The following is a 23,290-nucleotide window of genomic DNA, read 5'->3' on the forward strand; positions in this document are numbered from 1 at the left end:
GATTGCTGCTTTCACTGCACATTGATCCCTCTTGCTGTTCTGGCTTCTGAGATTCAGAATTTTTTTCCCCTTGTTTTCCTCCTCCAAAAACTAGGTGCGTCTTGTGGTCTGGTGCGTCTTATAGAGCGAAAAATACGGTATTTGTTTTCATGGCCTGGCTGACAAAAACTATTTCCTCCAAAGAAAATAAGCAAATGGATCCAAAAGTTTAAGCTTCTTCCTTTCTCGACTGTACCATGGGAAAGAGTAGCATTCCTTATGAAATACCAACAGGCTGTTTTGTTTTGCTTTGTTTTAACCCGTTTTGTATTTTATCCTGCAGACGAGCACAAGCCGATATGGATGCATGCGGAAGAAAGAGAGGAGATGAGCAAGGTGAGTGCAAGAACATTTATTTTGGTGGGCTAGAGCAGGCACACAGCGCACACCTGAGTTTTTCTTGTTCACCTGTCCTGCATTGGGAAGACCTTCAGAAATGGCAACATCCGCTCTTTGCCTTAGAGTGGATCTCTGATGGTGCCAAACCTGCTGACTGGTAGCTGCAGAGGAGGGCTGAATACCTTAGTGCAGCTGTGTTTTGTTGGGTTGCAGTGTGTTAATGTGTCATGGGGGGGCAGTAGGAATGAGGGGTTGCTGCTCAGACTACATAGCAGCTTTCTGGGGCAGGAGTTGAAATTGATTGCCCTGTTTTTCCTGTGCCTTGCATGTTTTCTCTTTATTATAGTGCACTCCTTAGGACGAACTGGAGAGTGGAAGATGAAGGGATTTCAGCAGGTTTCTGGGCCACAGACTGCAGAACCAGAATGTTTTTAGAAAAATAAATCTCAAGCCTCAGAATTCGGTCATTTGGAAAGCTCAGTTGACTGGTCAGGAAAAAGTAGCTCCTTCAGCCCCAAGGCTTAAGAGAAGGGTAATAGGAAGACGCTATAGTCTTCTGCACCATCACCTTCTGCTTTAGATTTCCCAGTCTTAGAGACCAGGATCTGTGGGGAAACCCCTGCCTATTAAAGCTACAGCAAGCCCAAGATACTTAGGAGACATGTTCCAGCCCATGGTGCAGTGAGCAGTGGCTCATGGCTCCTTTGGAAACTAGATAAATTGCAAAAAAGACTTCACATGCTTCTGAAAGGTGCTGAGCACAGCACAGAACTTCACAAGCAGGAATATAAAAGCTCCAGCACACTTTCCATGCTGGACTTCAGTTGAGCAGAACCCACCTGGTTTTCTTTTTCTCAATTTCTCTCCCATTTTTACAAACCTGACCTGATGGCTGATGCCTGCTCTAATGTCTCAGGCTGTTTCGCTTGAACATGGGCCATGTCACAACAAGAAATAAGTAGGGCATTGGCACTCTTATCGCTACCAGGCTTGCCAAATGCTCTCTTGTGGAATAGATGGTTTAGAATGAGTGAGGTGGGTGCTTGTTTCTCAGGTTCTGAGCCAGCCTTTCTTCGCTGAAGAATCTTTGCTGCTCTTGCTGGATGATCTCGGAGTCAAGTCAGAAAACTGTGTGTTTATCTGCTGCCTTGAATATTGTTGGCTAACAAAAATCTGACCCTGCTATGATATGATCTCATGTCAGGAAGTGGCTGAAATCAAGAGCCATGTGAAACAAATTTTCCTCTGGAAAAAAACCAGCTGGGTGTCTTTTAATTGGATTTCACCTGGATCATGGGCTCAGATGAGTCAGCTGGTCACCACTTGGTTAAATGAGAGACTTCATACATAGTTCTTGAGGCAAAACTCCCTCTTCTGTCAACCAGGATCTTTATCAAGAAGCTAAGGGTACTGATTTAGGTCCTCTTCATTGCCCTATCAGCAATCTGTCTGCCGATCCTTTTAATCCTATGTAATTTTGTTTCCACCAACCTTCACATGCTTGAAAAAACACCGTGATACAACACCTCCCTGTAGAGTACTTGTAAACATGATTTAAATATTTCATGCATTCTTCAGTTCCAGACAGGAAGCAAATGAGTGGGGCAGGTTTTGTTCCCAAACCTGGAGCCGTGGTACTCCAATCCCACCTGACTCTTTCCTGCATGGTCTTCCTTCAGTTGGCTGCCCTTGCACTACTTTGGCCTCCTCTATCAAGAGTTTCACTCCAGCACATTGAGTGGGGAGCAGCTGGAAAAAGGTGGAGCAATAAGGCTCAGACCATTTCCCTTCCCAGTTCCTTAATGCAGCAAGCATCTAGTTAAGTTAGTCACTAAGGCCCAGTTCACACTTGAAGCATTCTTGTGACTAGGGAGCTTCCTATTGGTTCATCTGTTCTCTAGTCTGATGGGCAATGGCTCTCCATCATCACACAGGATCATAGGATGCTGCCTTATTCTGGGTCAGACATTGGGTGCATCTAGTTCTGTATTGTCTCTCCAGGGTTTCAGACAGGGAATCTTCCAAGCCCGACCTGGAGATGTCAGCAATTGAAACCTGGGCCTTCTGCAGGTGAATCAAGTGCTCCATCACTGAGGTCTTTCCCATCACCTGCTACCTGATCCTTTTTACTAGAGGTTCCAGCATTGAATGTGGAGCCTTCTGCAGGCAAAGGATATGCTCTTGTCACTGAGCTGGGGTCTGTCCCCAAGTAGGAATGAAAAGTGTAAATACAATAAAGCTGATTGTGGACACCCATGTGAACTGTGACTGATAGAGACTTCCTGGTACATGCCCACCATGTGGCCCTGCGTGTTTGCAAGCACACCTCTCCGCACACTGCAGTACTCGGCATTACAATTAGAGGTCTGTAAGTAGCAAACTCATTGCCTCTTAAAAAGAGTGAGAATTGGAAGACACCAAGTGGGTCAGGCTCTGCTGAAATGGACAGCAAAGGGAGATGTCTAAAGGTTCTGTCGTTTGTGGGAACATAGGAAGCTGCCTTATACAGAATCAGACCCCTGGTCCTCCAGGGTTGCATACAGGGGACACTCGCAGCCTTACTTAGAGATGTTGGGGATTGAACTTGAGACCTTCTGCATGCAAAGCAGATCTTCTGCCACAGAGCTACAGCTCTTTAAAACATCTGTATATCTAAAAAGGTCTCAACATTCATCTTTCTAGGGAAAACTTTCTGAATTATACTGAGTATTTCAGAAGTGTCTCCCAGCCCATATATGTTCAAAGTTATACATGCCATCATAGTAATCACCAACCTTTCTGGGTAGGTCAACACAGTATCCCCAAAGCAGGCGGGGGGAAGAGAAGCATATTGAGAAGGGGCAGTCAAGAGTAAGTCAGTGGCTGACTTGGTGACGGTCAGTGACCTGGGGACTTCCCAGCTAAGAACTTTTATCTTAACAGCTAAGCTGAATAAGCTTTTCTTTGAATGCAGAAGTGAACTGGAGCTTTCCAGAATGGCAAAACAGAGGATTTTTGCAACCAATGCAGAGGAGTGAGATCATATGTTGTTGTTGGACTAAGCAGCTCCTCTTCAGTAATGTACTTGGTTTCCATTCTCCATGATGTCATCTTCTACTGGCACTCTCGGTTTCTTTGCCATGCTATTAAAAAGCATTAAACCCATCTTGCTAGAGCATTCCTTTTTCCCCCCACTTTCCTTTTGTCATATTTTTATCCACGTAACATAGCTTCATCCATACAGATCAGCCTCCTAAATGTTTTCTCAAAGCAGGCTTGCTTGAACACAGTGGGATTTGCTCCCGAGTGAATGTGCATAGAATGGCAGCCATGTGGATGGACTTGGGGCACCTTTTCACAATGCATGTTGTACATACTGACCCTGGGAGGTGGGAATAGACCGACCATCTTCATTGTACTACTAAGGGAACGCCCCTAAGGAACAGGCTAAGGTAGGGGTGGGAAACTCTGGCCATCAAGATGTTATTGAATGCCTGCTCTCATCAATCTAAAGCGCCATGGCCAGTGGTCAAGGATGATGGGAATTGTAGTCCAACAGCATTGGAGGGTCACAGGTTTCCCATTTGTGGGGCAGCCCCTGGGTAGGAACAACTAAATTCATATTGCCCTTTAAAACAAAAACAAAAGCTTTCTGTTCCGAAAGGGAACAGAATTCTATGGGGCAGAAAGGTGGTCTTTTTACAAAGAGATATCTCAGTGCCATCTCAAAGGTTTTCAGTGCAAATTAAGACTTTTAAGCCCCATTAAATGGATGAGGGTGATTCTCAGCTTCGTATAGGTAAGCTCATAAGTTTGGAACTCTTCTTGCTGGGCATAAGTTTTCAGCCAAACTGCTGACTCCGACCCCTGACCCCACATCTTGTGACAATGCTTCTTGCGATTCTTACCTACAAAATGCCCTGATGGGCCGTTCTTGGATGCTAAGTCTGCCAGTTCTTCATACAGAATGATGCAGCTATGTGGGGCACTAGTGTCCATCGGAGCTACTGTGATTGATGTAGATCAGAGGTGCCTGAGAGATCCAGCACAGTTTATATGGAAAACCTGTGGGAGCCTGTGTTAGAGGTTAATAGCCATTGATGGTCTCCTGCTACCCCAGACTGCCGTCTTCTGAACGTCATTGGAGGGCCAAAGGTCTGAATTGAATACCTTCTTAAGAAGGTCAGAAGCAGAGTCCTCACCCTTCGCAACGGCAGTAATGCAGCTCTCCATAGCAACCTAATTGCGATTTTTAGACTTTGGTGAAACGCAGCACAATTAAAACCCTGCTCTGGGCATCCTGTTTGTCTCCGTAATGAAGAGCCCACATTTTGAATAGCCCTACTGAGGACTACCAAGTCCTCTTGCTTTGGCCTGGTAACACAGTGCTCGAAACAGGATCACCCAGCCTTGCTGGAATGGAGCCCTGGCATGCATTAACCTACTTCCCCCCCACAAATTCAGCGCTTAAACCCTTGTCGGCATTAGCCTGAGGCATGACCGTCTAGGAATCCCCCAGATAGCAGGCCTGCCAGGGAATTTTCTGGAGGAGCAAGTCCTCCTCCAAAGTGATTTAAAAATAACTTCTTCTTTTTTTAAACAACAGGAAGTTTTTCTAAGCCTAAGGAACCTAATGCCTAAATCGGCCTACTGTTCCTTGGCTGACTCCCCCAGAAAAATGGTTAAAAAATAAATTAAACGGTTGGGCACAGTTCTGGTGGGAAGTTGTTTTAGAAGACAGGAATTTTGTTCCTGGGAGAGGGAGCGGACCAGACAAAGTGGCTTTCAGTTTCTGGCCACACATTCAAGTAGCGCTTTGAGGAACTGTTAGAGTTGGAGACACTCAATCAGGCCTTGCCTAGCCGAATCCCTTGCTCCGTTCAGGAAATTCATAAACTGGAATATCCATCTGAAAGGGAGAGGGCACACACACACGTAATTGGAACTGTACTTACCTACAAGAAGCGTCTCTTAACGTCAAACCCGAATCTCCCCCTCCTGTTACTTTCAGCCCATCGGATCTAGCCCTCCCTGCCTTCCGGGGCAGCAGATAACAAGTCTTTGCCCACTTCAGGTATTTGAAGAGAAATGTGAGACTGGCTCTTCTGCTTAATAAGGATTTTAGTCGCTTGTTAAAGGAATTAACTTTTATTAAGCTCTTACACTACTTTTTACTGTGACTGCATCTTTATGTACTTAGGCTTGTGTCCTTGTTTGCAGACCCGTGAACTCCAAAGTCCCAGGCATTGCATCACCATTTCATCTTTTTTGGCTGAAACAGATATTTGCTTAACAATACGTTTTTCTATGCATAAGCTGGGGCAGCCATCTCCCCTTTTTAAAAAAAATGTAGCAAGACCTGTGCTACTTAGCTGAAGCCTGTAATAGACCAGCAAGCTCACTAATTTTTATTTTTTAATGGTCAAAGTTGCCTTTGGTATCTTTGCAGAGTTGCCTTCATCACATACTTGAGTCTTCCCAGAATCTGTCATCTCATTCTCCGGTTTTTAGGGGACAGTGGTGTCATTCTAAATCCGGAAGTGCGGAACCTTTGGCCCTTCAAAATGTTGCTGAACTACAATTCCCATCATCCCTGGCCACTGGGCAGTGTTGCTGGGGCTGATGAGAGTTGTAGTCCAGGCAGGCCAAAGGTTCTTCACACCTGTTCTAAATGGCCGTGGTCTATATGTATGTAGTCTCAAAGCATACCAGTATTGGAGCCGACATGGCGGCAAGGTAACTGGGACCAAACAAACTTATATCTTTTTATCCCTGCTAGGCACGCAAGCAAAGGCAAACAAAGCAGCCATGGTCTTTTGTGCACTGATGCTTTGACTATTCTAACAAAGTCTTCTCTTTTTTCTCTCCTCCCCAATTCCTCTTTCCAGAGCAAGCACAGAGAAAACATTGCATATGCAGAATATGGTGGCTGGTACAAGGCATGCAAGGTCAGCAGGTAAGTTGCTTTCAGGAGTTCTTTATTACTTATTATTTCAGCTATTAGTTAATATGCCACTTACTTGCCAAGGTGGCTTCTAAGTGATTTAAAAGTATTAAGCTTAATTATAGATAAATAAACACACATAACTAAAGAGCACAATAAGACAATTTCATCAAAATATTTAATATGTATTAATCCCCAATGAAAATGTACAGGTCCATTGAAACAATACAACCATAAAACAGCAATTGAAACAGGAGGTCCCTTGTTTAGAGAGGAGCCAGTGGTACGCCAATACTGATGGGGCTTCATATTTTATCGAGAAGAGTTTTCCACAACACTGGTTCCACCAGTGAAAAAACCCCGTCCTTCCGTGACTCAAAGGGTTGAACTGAATTGTTGCCCAAGTGCTCCTGTAACAGCTTTTGATCCAGTGGGTGGCTTTACTAGTGGGAGCTTATTATTTTCCAGCCCCCCCCCCCCACCTTCAGAGCACCTCCTTCCTTGAAAATTGGCTCCAGAGAGTTTGGGGGATACAGCAGGAAGGGCAAATCGGCAAAAGTCACTTCTCCTTTTCCTTTAGCAGAAGTATCCACTGGATCCAAAAGCCTCCTGTAGTTTCAGATCCCACCCAATTTATTTATTTTTAGCTTTCAACTTCTTCTATTAATATGAATATGCCCATTTAGGGCCTAATAGCAAGGGGCAAGTGCCTCTTTCCTTGTGTAGCAGTTTTCTGTGAAATTGCTGGGTAGTACAGTGGTACCTCGGGTTACATACGCTTCAGGTTACATACGCTTCAGGTTACAGACTCCGCTAACCCAGAAATAGTACCTCAGGTTAAGAACTTTGCTTCAGGATGAGAACAGAAATTGTGCTCCGGCAACGTGGCAGCAGCAGGTGGTCCCATTAGCTAAAGTGGTGCTTCAGGTTAAGAACAGTTTCAGGTTAAGAACGGACCTCCAGAACGAAATAAGTTCTTAACCCGAGGTAGCACTGTAACTGTTCAGCTAAGCAGTCTCAGTGTCATGGGAAGTGGGAGGTGTGTAGACAAGGGCGTCTCAGTGTTCAAGGTATTGCCATAGTAAGCACGGACTGCTGGCTTCAGTGTTTCCCTTTCTCCTTAGCCCCACAGTGAACACCACTCTGCGAAACCTGGGCGCACTGTACAGGCGTCAGGGCAAGCTGGAGGCTGCGGAAACGCTGGAAGAGTGTGCAGTGCGATCCCGGAGACAGGTAAGGCCAACACCACCCCACGACCAACTTCTTGCGTAAAGGGAACTCTAGGGAGAAGAAAGCAAAAGTTGAGTGTTTCATCTGATTTTTAGATTTGCCAGGCAATTTAAGGCTTATACGGTGGAGCCTAAACCACTGGCTGTCATCAGATATGTAAAATCCCCTTATAAAGTTCCCTGCTGGTGTTGATTGAGAAGGTGTGGCCAGTTGTTTGTCAGTGTGGCTTTTCCTAGAAAGTTGCAGCTCGATACGTTTTTTTTCAGGATCCTTCCACTTCATCAGCAAAAGAAATCGCAGCAGGCTATAGAATCCGGCCGAAATAATTTACTTGACATTCTCTGGGTTCAGGCAATAAAATCTTGTCTTATTAAGCCGCAGTATGAATGAGCTTCATGCAATTGTAAGCAGCTGCTTTGCTTCCTTACAGGAAAGCAAATCGGGTAATTGTAATTATCCATAATTTCCCTTTGCAAGGAGAAGGGGACGACAGAGGACGAGATGGTTGGATAGCGTCTTCGAAGCTACAAACATGAGTCTGACCAAACTGCGGGAGACAGTGGAAGACAGAAGTGCCTGGCGTGCTCTGGTCCATGGGGTCACGAAGAGTCGGACATGACTAAACAACAACAACATAATTTCCCTTTATGTCTGCACAGGAAACTATGGTTAATGGCTTCCAAAACCAAGCCAGAACATGAAGCTACGGTTCATGGCTTTACAACGTTGGCTTGTTGGGAAGCCATTAGCCGTAGTTCCCAGTTTGGACGTAATGGGAAGCTAACTGTGGCATCCTGACTTGACGAAGGAGTAGAACAGCTGTGTGCGGGTGCACACAGCTCATTCATATCTCAGTCCAAGATTTGATTGCATAAATGCATTGATTGCCTGTCAAGTGCTTGATGACTCCTTTGGAAAAGTTCTGCTTAATCAGAAAATGAGCTTTAGATCATTCATGTAGATCTGTCCAGCTGGTTGGACTGCAAGGAATTTATATAGAATTGTGCCCAGGCCATATAGCTGCTCGAAGGCATGAAATGGAAGAGTTTCAGGAACACTCCTTGTATGTATGTTTATTTTTACCCCGGTTTACTTTGGATGTTCTTGATGGTCTCATCTTGATGTCCTAGTCATTTGTTGGCAGGAGCTGAGCTAAGCTCAGTGTGTTTCACAACTGGATCATTTAGATGACTGTGGAATTCAGCATCTGGAGAACATTTGGCTTCATTTTATTTTTAAGGCAAGTTTTTTAGCTGTTATGGCAGGCATAGGCAAACTCCGGCCCTCCAGATGTTTGGTACAACAATTCCCATTATCCCTGACCATTGGTCCTGTTAGCTAGGGATGATGGGAATTGTAGTCCCAAACATCTGGAGGGCCAAAGTTTGCCTATGCTTGCATTATGGCTATGGAAGTGTGGGCAATGTCTGGTGAAGCTTATGTAGTGATGGAGGAAGAGGGTTTTGTTACTGTCCCATTACTCCATGCCCCACCCCCGAATAACAAAAGTTGGGGGGGGGGCAGATGTGTTGGGCAAATATATGCATATATTAAAAATGTGTATGCAATCCATACAAGCCGTGCAACAGCCATGTTCACAAAACCAAATCTCAGCTTAGCTTCCTGGGGGAAACAGTAGAAGAAAGCTGTTTCCCTCTTCTCCTGCTTGTGGGTTTTCCAGGGATATCTGTTTGGTCACGATAGGAGATAAGATTGGACTTCAGGGTCACCTAACATTTTGGGCCCCCAGGCACATTTGCAAACCAGAGCAACGGTCATGGGTACATATTCTGTTAGCTGCAATAGAATTTCAATGAGTGGAAGGACTGGGGAGCAGACCTTGAGGGCACCCGAGAAACCCTGTGCGGCACATGGGTGCCTGCAAGCGCCATGTAGGCGATCTCGTGAGCTTTGGTCTGATCCAGGAGGACTGTTTTTGTATGTTCCTAGAAAGTCAATATATACAGAAGGCGCATGAAGCCATTTTTGCTCCTCCTCTGTTCCTCCTCTTCCCCTCCCTTCACACAAGCCAACGAGCAAGCCAGAAAGCCTTAGTCAGCTATAGCTTCCCAGGACATCTAAACCGAGGTGGGAGATGGGGTTGTATTCAGCATAGCACTAAGTAGATAGCTCGAAAGCTGCAAGGATTTCTGCTTGTGCAATGGAACTTTAGCCATCTCCTTCCCCTGCATCTCTTTAAGTGCCCTAAATCTGTTCTAGGGGTTCCCCCAGTACTCTGAAGCAGATTTTGGGTGGGATGCATGATGCACCAGAAGAAGGAGATGCAGAGGGGAGAAGAATCCTGCAGTGGTAGCAGTAATCCTTGCAATGACGGGATAGTTTAGTTGAAGACTACTCATGATTAGTGGCTTCCAAACAAGCCAGAATATGAAGCCATAATTTAAAGTTAAATTAACACCCCAACTTGTGTTGAAGCCATTAACCATCGTTTCCTAGTTCAGATGTCAGCTGAAAAGTTGGGTTGCTCACTCACGCGAAGGGAGGAGTGAAGTGGGAATAAAGGGGCATATTTTGGCTTAGGAAGCTAAGATCTGATTCTGCAAATGTGGCCAGTGTGTTGGTGCAGAACTTGGCATGCGTACAATGGTGGGATCCAGGAAGCGAAAGGGCAACTCTGTAGTCTTTCCAATCTCCTTCCTGAACACCTTCCTGTCTCCACCCAAAATCGCCACCAGAAAAAAATTAACACACATGACCTTTTGGTGTGTTAATGGCCAGGAAGCAAAAGGAAGTGTTTTACATCTCTAGGAAACGCTTGAGGGGCTCTGTGCTTCCCTTGCCCACCCCCAACCCTCCTTGTCTCTTTGTTTTGTGCTTGTCCCCTTGCAGGGCATTGACCCCATTAACCAGACCAAGGTGGTAGAGATTCTGAAAGAGGGCGATGGCTCCGAGAGGCGGAGGAGCCGAGACAGCCTGGGGGGCAGCGTCAAGTATGAGAGCGCCACAGATGGTAGCGAGGAAGTGAGTATGGGCGTGGAATGGAACGGGGTAAGTACAAGTCCACTATCAAGACCCGCCTAGCCCGGCCGAGAGAGGCAGAGGGCAGCAAACTCTACCCAGAGCTGTTCTTTCTTTTTTGTCCGCCAATTGCTGCCCCTGCCATCTCGGGGAGCTGATGGCCTGTCGTGGCATGCCCACCTCCATCCATCCTCTTGCATGCTCCCTGCCCGCTCCTCTTAATTGCCGGGTAGCCAGACTCAGGAAGGGAGCTTTTTCCATCTTGGTTCTCCCCACTCAACTCGGAACTTAGTATCTCCCGTCCCCCAGTTTCTTTAGGTGGGGGAGTGGGCGGAAGTAAGAGCAGAAGCCACTGATCGTAGGTGCTTTGATCTCCTCTACTAACATCCTACAGTGCTGCTCACCCCTGATCTGTTGCAGGGACAAGGGACGGGGAGGGAAAGAAGGTTGTTTTGCTTCCCAGGAGATAACTTCACTCTCAGAGGGAAGCGCGTAAAGGGCTTTGTTTCGGGTAGGATCCTAGGGCTGCTGCTCTCCAGGAAAATGGATGTTTATGGGGTTGTCTGTGTGTGTGCGTGTGTGTGCGTGTGTGTACGTGTGTGTGTGTGTGTACGTGTGTGTGTGTTCAGCATCTGAAGGGCATGCCAAGAGGCACTGGAATGAATGTGTGAAGACTCAAAGGCATGAGTATGAGCTAGAGCAGGTAACCTCCTTCTCTGCCCTCCTCCTCCTTTGTTGACCCCTGGATTGGTCTTTTATCAACAAGAGGATTTAGCTTCTTCCTATACGCAGCCTGTTTCCTAGCAGAGTGCTTGGGAGCCTTGGGACTGGGCGGACTGGTGGGACATTGTCTCTGGCGAGTAGCAGGATCCTAAGAGATTTCAGCTAGCGGCAACATTACTATGTCCACGTAACAAGTGAGTTTTGGTGGAAGAATCGACGAAAAGCATCTTGACTCTGCCTGGTTTTGGGTTTCCCCCCTCGAAGACTGGTTCTTAGACCTGTTGTCTTTCCTTGGCTTGGCGAGAAGTGCGTTTTGTACCCACTCTGAGTTGGGGAAGGAGTGTGAGGATGCGTAGCTTGCCTCGATGCAGCCTTTAAGCATGTTTGTTCCTTTGGGGTTCTCCATCGGATGCAGCTAGCAGCAAGGACTTTGACCTAGATAAAGGATGAGGAGGGACTTACCGACCCATTGTTTTAATGCTTTGGTTACATTTAACTTGCACTCTCTCCATCGCTCACTAACTCTCCATCCTCTCTGCAGCTGCTCGCTTGCTTGCATGCGCCTCTCCATCCCCCATCTATCGCAGGCACATTGCCATGACAGCCAATCAGCGCCAAGGTGTCTTGCAATCTTGATTGTGGATTGTACCTAAAAGGCAGTACGTGAACAAAAACTGTAAGAGAATGCCAGGACCCCATAGAAACTTGGGGGAAAGGAGTGTATAAAACTCCCTAATCCTAAAAGGCTTAAGTCCTCGTTCTGTACTTTTTTAGAGAATGACACTTCCCTCTTGGAATGAAGACTGACGTGGTATTTTAAGAGCAGGCCCCCTTCCCCTCCGCCCACCATGCGATTCTAGCTTTGTGATTTGCAGCTTGCATTGTGGACGTACAGTCTAGCTAGCTGAACAATCACCTGATCAGCCTTCCCCTCTTCTCAGACGTCATGCAAAGGGAGAGCCTACCACCTCATCAAATGCAGGGGGTCTTGCGATCCAGTGGAGGCTTCCACTGGACTGGGGGGGGGGGGCGTTAATTGTTTACCATTTCCCCCTTAGCCCTGTATCCTCCAGCACCATTTTGGTCCGGAGATTCCACCGCAGATTTTCAGGAAATATAGGGGGTTGCAAGATGAAGGAAGAATTAGCAAAAGTTCTCATCTTCCTCTCTCCCCACCTACCCTGCCATACACATTTATTCTTCATTTAACCAAAAAAAACCCACAAACCAATATTTTGAAAAAAGAGTTCCAAAACCGTTCCAGGAATTGTAGGGAGAGGTGGGTGGATGATTTCTGAGATCCTTGGAAGATGAAGGTGGTATATAAATTTATAAATTAAAAAATAAATAGATGATAGATAGATAGATAGATAGATAGATAGATAGATAGATAGATGATAGAATGTCTTGAGCCAGTTCCTCCACACTTGGGTGCCAGTTTTTCAGTGGTACGTTTTGTATTTAGTCTGGAAAGGGCGCTTTCAAACCACTTCCTTCCGCTCTTCAAATGTTGCGTTTGTCTTCATTCTTAGACTAGTGTCCCTTGCAAGCTATGACTGGGGCTACCCTTTGTTCTGAGGCTGGCTTCCCCAACCTGGTGCCCCCCTAGAAGTTGTCAGACTCCCATCAGCCCTAGCCTGCATGGCTAAACGTGGGGGAAGACAGAGACTGCAGTCCAGCAGCTTCTGGAGGGCATCAGCTTGAGGAAGGCTGTTCTGATCTATTCCACCTCCTGGAAAAAAGGACTGCCTGTCCCCCTCCCCATCTTTTATATAGCTATCTCCAGGGCTTAGGGTGGGCTTCATCCCTGAGGAAGAGCCGGTAATTCAGGTGCTGGTTTCCTCTGTAGTCATGTCTTTACTGTGAGCCTGCATTGCAGTAGTATTTCTATATTCTTGAACGCTCTTCTTGCTGCAGAGGCCACACCCTTATGCTACAAACCCTTCCCTCTCTCATTGCATGTTTCTTTAGATCAGGGTTTCCCAAACATGGGTCTCCAGCTGTTCTTAGACTACAACTTCCATCATCCCTAGCTAGCAGGACCCGTGTGCAGGGATGATGGGAACTGCAGTCCGAAAACAACTGGAGACCCAAGTTTGGGAAACCCTGCTTTAGATGTTCAAGATGGTGGATCAGCTTGCTTGAGCCTTCAAGGGTTGCCAGTGACATGGATCAGATAGAACTTCCTTCTCCAGCTGAATGGAGGCAGGGCCATTTGAGAGCTATCGATGGAGAGCCTAAGGAGCCGCTCCAGAAAAGGGCTGAAACTCACAGCTGCCCAAATTCCCCAGAGTCTTAAAAACAACTGACTGAGATTAGGCACTAAGCCCTGCTACTGCCACACTTCTGTTTCAGTTCAAACTGTATTCTGGCGAGAACTGAGTTTCCTTGGATTCCTCACTGAGAAGATCAGCGAGGCGAACCTTTCTGGAAGACAGGGTTCCCACTGCCACCGGTTGCCTCCTAAAACGTGCTCACTGAAATTATGCGCTTGGTTTACATTGGACAAATGCGAGGCCTTGCTAGCCTGCCCACCATCTCTCATGAGCCGAGCATGTACTCAAGACCGCTTCCCAGAATTCTCAGGGCGATCTGCTTAGCATTACGTTAAATGTAACCCAATCCATTTAGCTCACGGGGTCAAGGAGATGGATTCTGGAGAGGAACAGGGGAGCAGCATTTTCTTTGAGAAAGAGAATATGGCCTTTCATATTTGCCACTCCCCCTGCTTTCCTTTCCCCTCTAAACCCTCCCACCCCTCCATATTAGACTGGTAGTAGCAAGAGATGTTGGAATAACTGAGGGAGACTTCATTTATGCAACTGCGATGTAGTGCTTCTTCCTTCCACTAGGCAGTCTTCTCCAACCCTGGCATCCTCTGAATGTTTTGGACTACAATACCGATCAGACCCTGGCTGATGGGTGTTGTAGTCCAAAACATTCAGAGGATAGCAGGATTGGCAAAGGGTCTTGTTACTGCCCCAAGGTCCCATGACTATGCAAAGCCCTATGCCGTGAATATTTTTAAGCACCCTTTGGCCAATCGCATGTTGCCCGAGGAAATTCCTTGCCCCTCACCCACCAATAATAAAAATAAAAATAAAATTTTATTTATATCCCACCCTCCCCAGCCAAAGCGAGGCTTAGAGCGACTAACAACAGTAAAATAATATAGCATTCTAAAATCTGTTCATTATAAAATCAGTTAAAATCAAATTAATGGCAACCATTGGGCTAGAGTTCTGTGAGGATTATAAAGGGCAGCTGTGTGATTTTCTCCCCACCCCACTGACCTGCAGTCGTTTGCTCCCCATGCTTGTACCATTGGCTTGTATCTCCCTTCCCTCCTTTTCGTTTGGGGTTGTTGTGCATCCTCACTATGGCCTTGTAAAATTTTGTCTTTCTCCTCTCTGTGCACTAGGCTTAAATGCCTCCTGAGACTCCTTCCTCCCCACCATCACACACACAAACCCCACCCTACCCCTCCACCACAATCGCCCGGATGTTTGTGTGCCGCCCCTTCTGGCTTTCTTCCTCCAAGCCACCCCTCCCCTCCTTCCACCGTTCCTGCTCTCCTTGGCAAGGACTCCACGGCAGTCCCCAACCCCAACCCGGCGGGCACCGAGGAGTGGAACGGCACCCGCAGAGGAACGTCCAGCTGGCTGCACCCTGGTTCTGCTGCTACCATGTCAACCGGCAAGAGAGAGCAGGAAGAAACTTCACGAATCCGCCATTTTGCCCCACCCCTTCCCCTCCGCCAGCGCAGGACTTTGGCAGAACTCCTTGTGACTTCCTCCGTTCTCTTTCCTGTGTCTTAACGGGGGCCCTCGACGGAGGTCTTCTGCAGTCTGAAGATGTCCTCGCTGCCCATCTCTCTGTCCTACTCCTCCTCTTGGCTTCCTTTCACCGTCTCCCACCATCCCTCTCCTTGCCTTCTAGCATAACTCAGATTTTTCTGCTTCCCATTTTAGCTCTCTACCTCCCCCGCCTTGCCCTTCTCTCTGCCTCCTCCCCCCTCCACTTTTTCTTGAAGCCAGAGCAGATGGTGGGGAGGCAGGGTAGACATTGGGATATGTGTGTTTCTCACCCCTAGCTTCGGATGGCAGGGAAAGTTAGGGAGATGGGCGAATTGTACTCTGTGCCAGGGATGAGGAGTGTGTGGCCCTCCTGATGTTGTTGGGTTCCCCAGCGTTCATGACCAGGGGTCAGAGATGATGGGAGTTGTAGTCCAATAACCCCCATCCTTGTTCTGTGCTCTGTTTTCCTTTCCTGTTCATCTGGTCAAGTCTGGGGTGCCTAAATGGCATTTGTATGCCCGCTGCTGCCACAGGTAAAGGCCTTGCAGCCACCTTCTCATAGGGATTGGGCCTGTCCAGATGGAGATGGAAGAAGCTTCAGGCTTGTGTCCATTCTCCTTGCTGATGGATCCTCTTAGCCTATTCTTGCAGGGTAAAGAAAGAGAAATGCGGCACATTGTATTGAAAATAAAAATACTGACGGACATGCCAGGGCAAAAGTGGCATGAGAGAGGCAGAAGCATGAGATGTGACTTCCTAATGAGGACCTTGTTTTAAATGAGCTGGGCATAGTCCGTCTCCTGTATGGCATGGAGACTTTGGAGGAGGGTAGGCTAGAGGGGCTGCAACCGTCATGGATAGCGTTTTCATGGCCTATTCAGTACTGGCCCCTCTGATTAGACTTTTGGTCTGGACTTCCCCAGCCAGTCTAGCACTACAAGACGCCTGCATTTCAGAAGAAACAGCCTCTCTAGGACTCTGAACTCAGGAACATTTCCTCACACAGTTCCCTTTTTTTCGCAACAGGAGGGATAATCGCAGACAAGGGTGACTCAACTGCCTCTACTTTGTTGCCGCTCCTCTTGTTGTGCGGCAAAACGGGACTGCATATTTGCATCTCTTTTATTTATTGTCATGAATGTAAAAGATTTAACCTTGCTGTGGTTTATCACTGGAGATCGCAAGGTCCCAGCCAAATGTCACACACACACACACACACACACACAAAATCCACCCTGAAACCCACACCAAATGGGTGTGTTTGTAGCAATTGTAGCTGCTACTTATTTTAGAAGCCTGGCTAGGCAAGTGGGAGAGAGGGTTGGAACTGCACATCCTTGTATAAAAAGGCCGAGATCTAAGGCTCTTGCATGCAAGACAGCGAGGAGCAGAGGCAGGCAGAAATAGAAGGCCTCGGTTTTAAGGTGACAGTAGGTCGGCCCATTGCGATGGGGCATTGGGGAATATTTTAAGGGATGGGGAAGGGAATTTCTGGTTGGGGCATGGAAGTGTACAGTGGAAGTGTGGGAGAGACGTGCAGTCCTACATGTTTATATAGAAGCGCGTCTCACTGTGCTCATTGGCACTTATTCCCAGGTACATAAGATTTCAGCCTTGGTGGCAGCCCTGCCACTGAATACATGAGGGTGTAGCTTTATAGGGAGCTGAGGGAGCCATTTGGGGTGAGGAGGAGGGGGGAGAGAGAGAGAGTTCCCTTGGGAACTGGGGCGTACAGCGGGACTTGCAGTGTGTTGTCAGAATTTATTTTTTCTTTTTTTTAATGAGGTGGGGATTTAAATGTAGACTGTGAAAAAGGGCACGTTGTTGGAGAGAATACCGGAAGGGATTTGTTGAGTAGAAAGCAAAGTCTGGGGAAGTGTTGGAGAGAAGTCCACTTGCATGCAGAGCATTTATTTTTTGGCCCATTTTACATCATGGAAACCTACCGTATTTTTCGCTCTATAAGACGCACCAGACCATAAGACGCACCTAGTTTTTGGAGGAGGAAAACAAGGAAAAAAATATTCTGAATCTCAGAAGCCAGAACAACAAGAGGGATCGCTGCGCAGCGAAAGTAGCGCTCCCTCTTGCTGTTCTGGCTTCTGGGATAGCTGCGCAGCCTGCATTCTCTCCATAAGACACACACACACTTCCCCTTACTTTTTAGGAGGGAAAAAGTGAGTCTTATAGAGCAAAAAATACAGTACTTGGCCAGTATCGGTCAGGGCCAAATCCAAATTGGACAGAGCAAGGACACACATACACAGAGCATTCATGCATTTCCACGCACTCTGCGTATTCACTCACTTCAAAAAACTATCCTAGTTCTGTCACCCTTCTCCTCCCTCCATCCCCCCACTTCCCCTGCCTGCCCTCTTGTAGTCAAACAGGCAGGGCTGAGTTGACAACGCAGGAGGAGGACGTTGCTGCCTCCCTGTATCTTCATCTTGCTGTGCTTCTTCGCTGAGACTAGGACCCCCTTTCTCAGCGCACAGTGAAGAAGCCAAGCCGGCGAGTGTTGCAGGAAGAGAGCAAGCTCCCTTTTACGTTGCCAGCTCGGCGGGCCTGGTTCCCCTGCTTCTCAGCTGTTTCACACAGACGAGGGTTGTGGGGAGGCGGTTGGTTGAAACCTAGCTTCCCTGCGATCTCCCTCCCCCTTGCGCTGCTCAACCAATCCGCAGCGAGCATCTGAGAGGCAGTGGAAATGGGGGCGGGGAGTAGGACTTGAGGGGGAAGCCGATTGGCCAAGTGGGAAAGCCTGGCAGGCCGTATTTGGCCCACAGGCCGAAGTTCTCCACCCCTGGTGCAGAGGGTCTAGCAATGTCTGAGGGGAAATCTGGGCGCTGGAATTTTCTGGGCTCTGGTTTCAAAGGGAGACAGTTAATTGATCCCTTGCACTGGTGCTGGACGTATAACTCCTTTATGTTTCTGAAGGGGAGTCAGGCGCTTTGATCCTCCTCCGAGGCATGCAGGTGTGAGGGAATTTTTCCCCTTCAGCTCTCCTACCCATGCATAGCTTTTGTGGCTGTTTTTGATGTGATTTGGTGTTCTCGTGAGTATAGCTGGCTTTAAAAGAAGACGGCGACTAGATAACGTTTATAAATTAGAATTAGGGCTAGGTTTTAGGTAAGACGTATGCACCCTTTTTGCTCCAGCAGCCCATAACCATAGAGTGCTGGAAATGAACCATAAGAGTATGCCGTTATTGCCCTGTGCCGTTCTTTCTGGAGCTGCTGGGGGCAGGATGCAGGTCAAGGGAGTGCCTGCCCCGGAAAGGATGCTCTCGGCTGGAGCTGTGTGGCAGGACAGTCTGAAGGCTCTTGGGCCTAAATGCCTCTCGGGGCTCCTTTTGGGAAGTCCTTTGCAGCCACAGCGGAACCTTTTTGCTTTTTTGCCTGTCTGATTCTGAAAAGGGGCAGCTTAATGCATGTCTGGGGCATGGCAGCTGTTGCCTCCCCATAAAGGGAGCCGGTAGGGAGAGGTGTAACTAACCCATCCAGAGACAACGCAAGCTGCAGTTGCTAAGAACCTATTGATGCTTCTTTTACACATGGTTGTGGTTCTGCCCTGCGCCGAGTGGGGAGGTGGCGCCTGTCCCAGGATGCTGTGAAGATGCCTCTGGAGCCCGTCCTGGGAAGCTGCTTCCAGGGCCTCCCCTCAGAGCGACGGAGCCTCGATCAGCTCTCTGCCCAGCTCTGCATTTTGCCTTGCACTGGGGCTGCCCACAAGCCTTTTTAAAAAATAAAAATGAAATAGCACTAGCTGGGGGTGCTAAAAGTGTGTTCTACTTTCTGCCTTTGGCGCATACTTGGTGCTTTCCTTTAATGTTGTGAACTGATTTACCTCCAATTAAAGGCAGAAGGACCTGATCCCCTTCTTCTCCGTGACTCTTTTCACCATGCCGCCGCTCTTCTTACTCTTTTAAGAGAATTGCTGTCTCTCTCCTCCGAGGGCAAATCTTTATAGGCTTCTACACGCTGCAAATGCTCTGTTGTGGAAAGCAGGCAGCAAACTGGCCTTAGGTACGTGTGTAAAGTATGAATGAAGTGTGTGTGTGTGTGTGTGTGTGTGTGTGTGTGACTGACTGATTATTATGGAGCAAGTAAGGGGAAAGGATTTGCTATTCCCTGTGCAGTAGCCACTGTGTATAAAGTCACTCTGTCAAACAGAAGGGGAAAATGAAAGCTTTAAGAAGACCTGTTGTTTTTTTGTTCAGAATTATTGCTTACCCATACAGTCTAAGGTCCAGTGGGTCTGAGAATCTACACCTCTAAGGGAAAATGCTGCATCAGGCATTTATAGGAATAATAAAATATGAATCGTTGCTGCAGGACAGCAGCATGCGTGCAATTCAGCAGTGGACCTGAATTCATTCCCACTTTCCTGCACTATATTGTGTATCTCTCTGCCTCCAAGCTTACCCTGCCTGTCCTTGTAGCTTCCCAGGCATAACTGTACCCCAGTACTGCAAGAAAGTAAAAATATTTGGGGAGTATAAAGCAAAGCAAAACTGCTCAAATGTTTTCAGCTACCCAAACGCTTCGCCCGCCAAGGGGAAAAAGAATGAGTCTTCCTCCCTTAGGAAGAATAATGTTCGTGATGGGAATACCAGGTTGGATCAGCTCATCAGTAAAACATTTATTCTCTGCTTTTCTAAAAACCCAAGGCAGGGTAAAGAAGTAAGATTGTATATTCTCTTGACCTTAGGTTGATGGTAGGATTCAACCAGGAAAGTTTTTCCTACCACGGAGTTGTATTGATGGAAGAAGCATCATATGTGAGATATCCTATCAAAAACATTAAATTTGGGGTAGGGGTGTAGAATTTTTTGCATTTTGTTAGGTGAAATGGCGGGGAAATCTTGGGGGTGTGCAGCACATTTGACTGCCCCTGCCTAAAAGAACAAGCACTCTTGATTTTATTTACTATGTTTATATCTAGTATTCCAGTTAACCAGAGGCTGATGATGTTGGCCTTTAAAAGTAGCTGGCATCATAAGCGCATAAAAAGAGCCCGGGTTTGTTTTTCTTTTTAATTAGGTCTAAGGCAAGTAAGTTGCAGTTAACAATTCTTTAGGAATGCGGTTATATTATGTTAGAACAGCACTGAGATTTTGGGCTCATCCAGACTTCCTTTTGTGCTGTGTTTCTAGGCACAGGTCTGTGTATTAAACACTGTCTCCATGTGTGTGTCTATACGTGTGTGTTTTGCCCTGGTGCTTTCCCTGCAAATGCATGCTCTTTACCACTAAATTGGAGCAAACAACAATCCACAGAAAACCTGAATTGCCGTTTGTTCCATTTTGGCGATAAAGAGCAGGTTTTCATGGTAAAAGTGCCAGGGCGAAAACAAAAAAATGGACTCTGACCATGCACTTTATAGTGAGGACCTGGGCCTAGAAAGCATAAGGCAAAAGGTAAGTGTGGCTGATCCCTGCGTGACCTTTGCTTAAACATACCTTTGATTGTGGGAAGCTCTGAAGTTCCTGTGCCGCTTTCAATTCTGTCCCTTTACAGATGAATCCAAATTCTTTATTCTCTGCTTAATACATATTCCTGTTTGATGCCAACATGTGGCTGGCTTGCCATCCCATGGAAATGGTCCCCTTAGCTCAACTCGTAAGGTTGACCCATATGGTACCTAGGAGGAAATCTGGAGCATCCTTTTGATTCAAGCCAATGGCCCATCTAGTCTAGCATCCTGGTTTCTCAGCGGCCAGTCAGATTCCTGTGGGAAACCCACAAGCAGGACCCAAGCACAAGGTATTCAGAAGGATTACTGCCTCCAGCTGTGGAGGCAGATCATAGCTAATGCTTCTAGTAGCCATTGATAGATTTATCCTCCATGAATTTGTCTAATCATCTTTTGAAGCCACCTGCTACTTGGCTACAAATAATATATAATAAACCTGGCCAATTTTTCCGTAGCCTCACAGTGTAATCCTACTTCTAAGGTAAAGGTAAAGGTACCCCTGCCCATACGGGCCAGTCTTGACAGACTCTAGGGTTGTGCGCCCATCTCACTCAAGAGGCCGGGGGCCAGCGCTGTCCGGAGACACTTCCGGGTCACGTGGCCAGCGTGACATCGCTGCTCTGGTGAGCCAGAGCCGCACACAGAAACGCCGTTTACCTTCCTGCTAGTAAGCGGTCCCTATTTATCTACTTGCACCCGGGAGTGCTTTCGAACTGCTAGGTTGGCAGGCGCTGGGACAGAACAACGGGAGCGCACCCCGCCGCGGGGATTCGAACCACCGACCTTTCGATCGGCAAGCCCTAGGCGCTGGAGGCTTTTACCCACAGCACCACCCGCGTCCTACTTCTACCCAGAATTAAAATGCCATTGACTTCAATGAGACTTGCTCCGAAGTAAGTGAACATAGGATTGCAGCTTTCAGTAGAGTTCCTGTGCATGCTACCTGGGTATAAGCCACTTGAACCCAGTGGACCTCACTTCTGAGTCGAGAGGCATACAACTGTTAGTTCAGTAAAGCAGAGACGAAAATCAACATGAAGCTAACGTGAGCTACAATGGCAGCTAGCTCAAACATTGCGGAAGGATTTAATGAAATTATGTGCTTCTAATCCGAGTACTTAAGAGGTTTGCATGTAAAAGCCAGATGGAACTCTTGTGAGCAAAAACAAACACACACCTGACTTCTCTTGGGCTATAAAGCTGGGAAAGATCAGCTCTTGTGTATAAATCCTTAAATGTGCTGATGAACGGTACCCATGCCATACATGGGTATTCTCAAGGCCAAACACAGCTGCAGAAGACAGACCGAAAGCAATTCCAAATAATCAGGACAAAACTGAGCCCCAACATGAAATGTTACAAAACTCCAGGAGCTTACAAGTAATGGTCACGGAGCATACTTACAGCAAAAAACAATACCTCATTTTGTACAACCATGGGGCCCATTCACGCTGTTTTGTACAAATACAATGGCAATGAAAAGGAAGATTTGTTTGCTGTGGCATAGCCAGTCAAGAAACTGGTTGCATCTTTCCTGAGCTTCCTTTGCCCTCTCTATAGCAGGGGTCTTCCCCTTCTGAAACAATTGGAGGGGATGCCTGGGAGTTACTGGGTGAATGCCTGTGGGCAACAAAGCCAATGGGAATGCCCAAATCTGTGGGAATATTCCACAGAGTTTGGAATCTAGTTTATACTAACAGATCTATTTAGCTGAAAAGTACATGAGTGGGGGGTTGGTAGATCACTGCCTTCTGAAGGTAAGGATCTGATCAAGATAACTGGTTTTTCACAACTCCAGCACCTACTCCCATTTGTTTCCAGACCTTCCAACATCTATCCAAACTATAGCCTGCTGCTGTGTGTGTTAATACTCACATAAAAAGTTCCCATGAGTGGTATCAAGTCCTGACCCAGCCCACAAACACATTCTTTGGCATTTATAGGTGTTGATGTCCCCACAGCACTAAGTTACATCGTTGGCAAAGACCTCAACGAAAGATCCAGCTTTCCAGAGAATCTGCAATGCAGCCTAGCAGGTGTCCATAGCTAGGAAGAAACATTCTGTGGCATAAACTGTGCTGTACAGCCTCCCTATAAGCTACAGCAGGGTTGTAAAATGTGTGGCCCTCAAAATGATGTTTGAGTCAACTCCCATCAGTCCCAGCCAGCATGGCCAGGGATGGTGTTCAGAAGCATCTGAAGATTCCCATCCTTGAGCTAAGGCATCTTCATGCATCTCTTCCATGTCATATCTGCAGCAGAACTTAGGCCGGGGGTTGCCAAACTTTTTGGGCCATTGGACATGTTTGGTAATTTGAGAAAGTGCTGCGAGAACTGGTTTATTTTATTTGTTAAATTTGTATACTTCCCTTCATCCGAAGATCTCAGGACGGTTCCCGGCATAAAAATGCAAAAATAAAAACACATAACAGAAATGAGATTCCACAAAATGGCTGCCATGCAGGTGCGCTTGTGATAAGACACAAAATGGTGGTTGCGGCATAACACAAAATGGCTGCCACACGTGAAGAGCCGAGACAGGTACACCAAATTTTGCAGGCATCTTCCCCTTCACCATCAATGAGAAAAAGGCACCTGCATCAGCCAATACTTGATAACAGACATTTTTTTCGTTTTTTACATCTCTCCTGTGTTTAGAACGGAAGGGAGGGTTCATGTCCAATCCTGTAACATAGACATGTTTAAGGGGGCACATTCATTGTAGGAGAGGAAGCAGTACAAACAAGAACTGAGCAGGAACAGTGCATTGTGGGTTTTTGAGGGGATA

The 23,290-nt window shown here is 47.0% G+C and overlaps 1 protein-coding gene across 10 annotated transcripts in view; it reads left to right on the forward strand.

Annotated features, from left to right (window-relative positions):
* KLC4 (kinesin light chain 4) overlaps positions 1 to 23,290 on the forward strand; it is a 66,023-nt gene that overhangs the window by 35,411 nt on the left and 7,322 nt on the right. For 4 of the 10 annotated variants that reach the window (XM_083433067.1, XM_083433068.1, XM_083433066.1 and 1 more), the window contains exons 10-13: positions 323 to 375; positions 6,246 to 6,313; positions 7,426 to 7,534; positions 10,382 to 10,540. In XM_083433067.1, coding sequence (XP_083289193.1) covers positions 323 to 375; positions 6,246 to 6,313; positions 7,426 to 7,534; positions 10,382 to 10,540 — 389 coding nt within the window. Of the gene's footprint in view, positions 1 to 322; positions 376 to 6,245; positions 6,314 to 7,425; positions 7,535 to 10,381; positions 10,541 to 14,654; positions 16,978 to 17,234; positions 18,900 to 23,290 lie in introns of those variants that run through there. The other 6 variants (XR_014509405.1, XR_014509406.1, XM_083433069.1 and 3 more) reach the window with 3 other exon arrangements.

This window comes from Podarcis tiliguerta (genome assembly GCF_965153285.1).
Source record: "Podarcis tiliguerta genome assembly, chromosome: 3".
Classification (NCBI taxonomy): Eukaryota; Metazoa; Chordata; class Lepidosauria; order Squamata; family Lacertidae; genus Podarcis; species Podarcis tiliguerta.